We start from the raw sequence: 7,294 nt of genomic DNA on the forward strand, positions 1-7,294 counted from the left end.
GTAAATGACATGGAGGCAGATACAGAAAGTCATTTGGACTTGGCTAATCACTTCCTCTTTGCAGAAAGCTCTGTTTTTGTAACTGTTCTTACTAAGTTAGCAGATAGACCAAGAGAAAGCTTAGGAAAGTGGAGTGTGTGAGTCTCTGTGCCTGTCTTTCTGTCTCCTCTCCCTCCCTCCCTTTCTTGCGCTTTTGGCGCATTCTCCCTCTGCTAGAGCTTGCTCCTTCTCCCTCTCTCCCTCCCCCTTCCCCCTCCACCACCCCCCCACCCCCCCACCCCCCCAACATACAGACCCATCAGTTTCAGGTGCCTTGCCTCATTGTGTCAGGCACTAACCAAGACCTCTCTCTTGAATGGTCCTCTGTTCTACATGTGAAGGCACCAAAACAAATTTACTTAAGCAGAGAAGAGTTCCCACTTTACAGTAACTTTAACTCAAGTCTTTTTAACCCTCTGGGGTACAGAGCTTTAGCACATATATGTTGCAAATTCATTATTTTCAGATACCTTCTGTAGGAGTCTGCATTTCTGAACTCAAGAGTGCTCGCCCCAATAGAGGGGACCTTCAGGAGGGAAACTTTGCTTCTCTTTTGGAAAGCCCAAGGAGCTGGCTTATTTATCCTGTAGTTAACGTCAAAAAGCTGCCAGGCGCCCCAGACCTGTCCTTGTGGTAGAGCACTGAGGGCAGAGCATCATTAGATGTCTAAACATAAGCCTAAAAGAGGAGCTTCTTGCTTCTAAGAACTGTTTGGAAACTCTCTGGCTCACAATTTTTCAGTCACATCTGTTTCTGCAAAGAGCTCTTCCCAGCTGAGAGGTGTAAAATCTCTGTGGCTGTCAGTATACTTTCCCTGTTCTTGAGACAAGGCTTTAGTCTTTCATCCTGGTTCCTGGTCTGGAGTTCGGGGACTCCTGGGACCAGCCACCATCAGTGTCGGCAGACGAGGCTTCCCGAGCCTCCACACAGCTGCCTTCAGCCCCGCAAGCAACTTAGTGTTGTTGCCTGGAAGCCACGTTACGGGATTTAAGGGGGGCGGTCTGGGCCTGGCATCACAACTTCCCAGCAGCTCTTCTTGACGTGTTCTCGGAAAGAAAAGACCGCAGGTCGCAATATCTTGCCCTGTCTCCTGTGAACCCGGTTCTTAACGGGTTTAGATTTTCTATCCCTCCGTTTTCCTAAGTGGACAATTCTGGAATGGTCTACCAAGAACTTCCAAGGTCTACACTGACTACCAAGTGTTGGTCTTTTCTTGGTGGGTTGCATCCCCTTTGAGACCGCAGTTGCAGAGAAGCAGTGTGACGTAACACTGCGTGCACACGGGCAGTTGCATTTACCAGCACTGTCCTCATGGAGGTAAAGTTCCCTGCCAGGGAGCTGGCTCTTGAAGGCAAGGGGAGAACTCACTCCGGGACAAGGAGGCATGACTTACCTGTTCACGTCAGGAAGTTCACCCTTGCAACAAAGGTAGGCTGGGCAGCCAGGAAGGGTGGTGTCTGGGCCCCCAGATAGAGAGAGACCAGTCTGTCCTTCTGGTACCTCGTTCATCGCCCAGATCCCGAGTGTGGATGTCTGCAGTGCTCTGCTGACTCTCTTCTGCTGAGCCATGGCTCCTCTCAGTGCAACCGCCTTGGTCTCTCCGTTCCCGCTCGAGGCACAGAGACTTCCATGGTACACTGGAGCGTTAAGAGCCTGAGTTAAGGCTTTTAGCGCACAATTAAATGCAGCATGTGGTATTATTGTATTATCTGAGACTTAATCTTAAGCATGAGGGACTCTAAAGGCCTTTTTGTAGCTTTGGTTTCCCGTGATGGGGTTTTCTCTGAAAGGTTTATTGATTCAGTTTCCCCTTGGGAGGAGTTTGGCTAGAAGCTAGTGCTGAACACCAAAGATCCTAAAAGTCCCACAGACCCCCATTGGTCCTGGCTCTTGGGGACAGAGATAGTGAAGCAGGCCAGCTTTTTCTTCCGAGGTGTGCAGCATGGGGTTGGGCAGGACTGGGGCTAGGGCACGGAGTGACGGCCATCTGCCTTGGGCTCCTGGCAGATGCTGGAGCTCTTGTGAGTATTGGATCAGCCATCCCGGGAAATAGGGTGGCGGGGTGTGGAGGTAGAGGGGGGAAAGGCCCACACTTTAGGGACAGAGCATTCCGATCATGTCTCACAGTCTTTGGGATAAAATCCTAAGATAAACTAAGCAAACAGCTAAGAGTCCGTGAATGTTGAGGGTGCAGCCATGCTGTTCGTCACATATGTGGCCAGATCCTCTGGGAATTTTTTCCACAGTCCATTCAGGGAACATATCCTCTGTTGTGTTTTGTGGCTTGTGGGGTGGGGATGTTCTGGTTTTGCCTGTGTTGACCTCTGTTGAAGAGGAGCTTTTCAGAGTCAGCTTCTTTGGAGAGCTCGGGGGGCAGGGGATGGTCACCGCAGGGGAAGCTTGCCTGGTGAGGCCACACTCAGTCCCCTGCGTCTGTCTGTCTGCCCCACCCTAGGTGCAGCTGAATGCCGGCCAGCTGCAGTACATTCGCTTAGCCCAGCCTGTATCAGGCACCCAAGTCGTGCAGGGACAGATCCAGACACTTGCCACCAGCGCTCCACAGGTATGTGCCCCAAAGGTGCAGGGCTTGGGTAGGGGACCGGCCCAAGCTGGCTTCTGGCTGGAAAGGAGGGCTCAGCAATCGCTCTCTTGCCACCTCACCCTTCAGCAAGAGACACCTCCACACCCTTCACATCTCTTCACCCCAAAGGACAGACGGGGTTTAGTGGAGGACTGGATTCAAAGCGTGTCTCTTACCATCTTGTTCTCGAGGGACAAAGAAATGCAAAGGAGGGGAAATCTCAAGGACGCTTGTGAAGAAAGCCTGATGTATGTGTGTATATGTCTGACCAGAGGAAGCACTTTGACAGACTGCCTCATCGTCAGCCTGAGTTTCCATCTTTGAACCTAAATAGCTGTTGTGTTCTGGCAGCCGCTGTGCCCTTTGGAAAGTTAGCCTGGATTTTACTTCCCCATGCACGCCCAGCCAGAGACTGTCCGCTTCGTCTCCTCTCGTGCCCTAAGAGACGGAGGACTGTGAGCCACAGGTGCTGAGGGGACAGCCTCCCTGGGCTTGAGGATTGGGGGTTGGGGAGTATGGGCATCATTTGCACTGGATAGGGGATGCTGGTCAGGGGGAGGCATTGTTAATGGATTCTTTTGCCTCAGACCCAAAAAAAGCAGCGATCGTTTAAGAGCTGGACCCGTCTGGCCCAGTTGCATTTCTGGTGATGTATCTATTGACAGTGGTGACAGAGCTGAGTTTGTAGAGCAGGTCTCCAAAGATCTCATTTGGGAAAATATAAGGAATGAGCCAAAAGCAAGGCTTCTGAGTTCCATATAGTCTCTGGGATCATTAAAGGGCCTGTTCTAAACCCGTGCCTTGGATCACATAAGGGCTTGGCCTTTTCCCTAATTCCTTTGGGGCTGACTGGCATGGAGTCACATCTCCAAACCGGTCAGGTCACACCCTTAGGTACCCCTCTTTTTAAAACACAAAAAACAAAAAGTCTTGTAAGATTTTAACCTGGGGTCCAAAAACTTTTCATGGCGAGGGGGTGGGAGGAAATGAGAAGGAAGAGGTTTTAGTTCCTCAGAGGTCAGTTTGGGGGCCAGAAACCAAAGCCAGTGAGTGGGGAGAGTCGGGTTGTCAGACAGGAGGGGGAAGAAGCAAGAAGAGGGCACCATTACAACAACTACATTACAACAGGTTGTGACTGTGACGGCCCGGCATGTAGTAGTACGTGTGTGTTGAACGACTGCTGAGTGAATAACATGTAAATGGCATTTAAAGGTAAATGAAATTTTCTCAGCTCGTGTGAAGAGCAGTCCTGCTGGCCACAGGGCACAGTTGACCTTCTCATCTATGAAGAATATTTGCCATTTGTCTCAGGGTCATTCATTTATTCTGTAGACATCTCTTGAATACTTAACTTTGCACTGGAGGCTGTAAACATAGCCACTTAGAGACTGGTAGACTGGTGGGAGGGGAAGGACCCCCAGTAAGGGACAACAGTAGGAAACCGTCATGAAGCCCTATCACGCCTGTCCCCTCCTTACTCCTGACGGCCTTACGGGTAGGCCTGACAGGGTGTTTTTGGCTGTTGTGAGGACCCTCAAGAGGATAGTCTGTACCTTGCAGGTTGGCTGTGAGGGTTCCAGGAGATGGTACACAGAGGACGTTCCTAGTCAGATGTTGCAGAGGTGCACATATGCACGTAAGCCTGCTTTCGTCTTCTTACTAGTCTACCAGGCTGCGTCCGCAGCTCGCACTATATGATGCGGTTCTGCACGTCAGCCAGCACGTTTCTTTTCAAATGTACTTAAAATCCCCACGTAAGATTGTAAGTACACGTGATACAGGTTTTCCTTGCTCCACCCGCCTCCACCCTCCCCCCCATCCCCCACCCCCACCCCCTGCTTGGCCCAGACGACTTCACGTGGCCTGTCTCGGAAAAAGTACTTCATAGGTGTGCCACAAGGGCTTCCAGGGCCAAGGCCACCTCCCCGCCAGGGTGTTTCATATTCCAGGCAGATAATCTAGGTGATACGGGTTTGGTTTGGAGCCCACCTTCCAAGAATGAAACAGACCACTCACCCCTTTGCCCCGCGTTTTGCAGTCTGCATTCACTGGCTAAAGGTCTCCTGGGGTTTCTGCCTAAGCCGTAAATGTTAGGCGTTGTCATGTTAGCACCTAGGAGCTTGCAATGAGAAGCAGGTGGGAAGCAGGTGGACATTAAGAGAGAGGGTTATGGAAGTTGTGTATGTTACACGTTCCGGGGTCCTCTGTGGTCCCCTCTGTGGTCCCCTCTGTGGCCCTCGGCTCGGAGTAGCCATCAGTAGTTGCTCTCCTGCTACTCATTAAGCACCTGCTCTGTGCCAGGCCTCGTTCCAGGCACTTGATGTGCATTGTCTCACGCAGTCTTCACAACCCTCTCCTGGTTGTGGGCTGCCGGAGGAGTGGGCCAGACCCTGCAGCTGACCTTACTCTGCCATCTTGATTCCTGCAGATCACGCAGACAGAGGTGCAGCAAGGACAGCAGCAGTTCAGCCAGTTCACGGACGGACAGGTAGGACACCCAACTGGGGGAGGGGCCGTGGGGGAGAGGCTGTGGGGGGGGGTAGCGGGTGTGAGATCTGTGGGTTTGGATGGTTACGGCAGCTGTCCTATTTTCTGTTAATGAGTGGACAGAAATTGTTAAAGTGGGTTCAGTCTTGAATTTGGAGTACAAATCCTTTAGATTTAGATTTGTGGGAGCTGAAAATAATCTCAGACATTATATAGTCCCAATCCCCATTTTACAGATGAGTCAACCGAGTCCTAGAGATGAGAAGTGTCTTGTCTGTGCTCATGCAGCTCTTGATTGCAGAACCAGGACTAGAATGCGGGTCTCCTGTTTCCTTCTTTAGGACTAGTTTTTTCTAAGCTATGCCGCTTTTTAATAGCATGGGTTCGTTGAAATGCAGCGAACATGTGACTTCTCAAGCTCTCTTGGTGCCTGGAATTTAGTAATTCTGAACTCATGTGAGGAAGGAGTCACCCTTTCCCTCTGTCTTTTTCCTCACACTAATGGTCCCAGAGACCCCCGAGTACATGGTAGGATGACCACCCCCCCGCCCCCACGCCTGTGTTCTCTGCTGCCCGGAAGGGAGAGGAGCCGGCATCAGGACCCACGTCTGGCCCCTGCCTGCACCACACACTAGGCTCACATGCCAGGGCTCTTGTGGCGCGGGGGGGGGGGGCGGTCTTCGCCTGTGGGCTTTTTGAGGGGGGAATGCCTTTCCATAGTGGCTACCTGAGCTGCTTCTCCACGCCTCACGGGTCTTGGCTTAGTAAGCGTTTAAACCCAGGCCACCTCCTCAGCAGGGCCCATGTAGGAAACGCAGGTTCACTGTAGCCTCGGCCTGAGCCAGGTACTCGGAGGAAAGGAGGAGGAGAGGGGGTAATCCTACTGTCCCTACTAGTGAGGATTACCAAGAGTTGGGGAAATGCTGACTTCCAAGCTGCTGGTACAGTGGATCGAATTGCTTGTGTTTGTCACAGAGGAACAGCGCGCAGCCAGCCCGAGGCTCTGAGCTAACGGGAGAGGCAGAGCCCAGAGAAGTGAAAGCCACGGGAAATGCAACTCCCTGCACCTCTTCCCCGCCCACCACACACACCCCCTCACACCGGGCCGGAGCCTCCTGTGTCTGCTGCGCCCAGCCCCCGCAGAGCCCCACTCCCCCTCCTCCCTCCGACGCCTTACAGTGGGTGGTGGTCGAGGTGTCCGGGGCCCCCAGCCAACTCGAGGCCCATAGGGAGCTGCATGCCCCTCTCCCAGGGGTGACCTCACTCTCTCCTCTCCACCCCTCGCAGCAGCTCTACCAGATCCAGCAAGTCACCATGCCCGCCGGCCAGGACCTCGCCCAGCCCATGTTCATCCAGTCAGCCAACCAGCCCTCCGACGGGCAGGCCCCCCAGGTGACCGGCGACTGAGGGCCTGAGCTGGCAAGGCCACGGACGCCCAACACAATTTTTGCCATACAGCTCCGGGCGATGGGTACAGCCTCCCTCCCCAGAGGACCCGGCCGACCTCCGCGCCTCCTACAGGCTAGGACACTGGTGCACTGCGCCCCACGCTGGAGGCCGAGATTCTCCAACAGAAAGATGCAATATTTTTTATTTCCTTTTTCTCCATTTTTTCTCCGAGGAATCAATATTTCAGTATGTTGAGCTGTGTGTCCAATGCTATGAAATGAATATTAAATAACATATTTATGGCATTTTCTTGAAGAGTGTGGTTGAAGAAATACTTCTTTTGTTTTCCTTTTTTTTTTTTGATTCTTACCGCCACTTCTTTCCAGAAGCACATCTCCTCAGGGGGGTATGTTATCTCCTGACTCTCGGAGCAGCTGCGGCCCTAGGATTTGCCACCTTGTTCTGCCCGCAGATTGAATTAGGTGACCACGTAGCTTCTTTCTCACTAGTGGTCCTCTTCCTCGTGACCCTGTGCTCGTCCCAGAGCTCTGTGTGTTTGCACCCAGAGGCCGTGGAAACATTCCTTGCGTTTAAGAGGTGAACTCATTTGCCATGGAGAGTGGATGGTTTCATTTCCAAACCCTTCTCTCCCAGGGACCCAAGGAGACTAGAACTTTGTGCATTTGCCCACCTCCACCCCCCATTTTTTATCTTTAAAATGCATTAAAAATTGTGCTAGTCTCCTTTGCTGCATGGACTTCAAACTGCATGAAATGCAATAAATCTCATTTTAGATAA

General features: G+C 52.1%; 1 protein-coding gene across 4 annotated transcripts in view; it reads left to right on the forward strand.

Moving 5' to 3' along the window:
• Positions 1-7,294, forward strand: part of NFYC (nuclear transcription factor Y subunit gamma) — a 67,672-nt gene extending 60,378 nt beyond the window's left edge. For 2 of the 4 annotated variants that reach the window (XM_042996784.1, XM_042996785.1), the window contains exons 8-10: positions 2,495-2,602; positions 5,049-5,108; positions 6,083-7,294. In XM_042996784.1, the coding sequence (XP_042852718.1) occupies positions 2,495-2,602; positions 5,049-5,108; positions 6,083-6,514 (600 nt within the window). In that variant the 3' untranslated portion in view covers positions 6,515-7,294. The remainder of the gene's footprint in view (positions 1-2,494; positions 2,603-5,048; positions 5,109-6,082) is intronic. The other 2 variants (XM_042996786.1, XM_007077387.3) reach the window with 2 other exon arrangements.

This window comes from Panthera tigris, chromosome C1, assembly GCF_018350195.1.
Source record: "Panthera tigris isolate Pti1 chromosome C1, P.tigris_Pti1_mat1.1, whole genome shotgun sequence".
Lineage (NCBI taxonomy): Eukaryota > Metazoa > Chordata > Mammalia > Carnivora > Felidae > Panthera > Panthera tigris.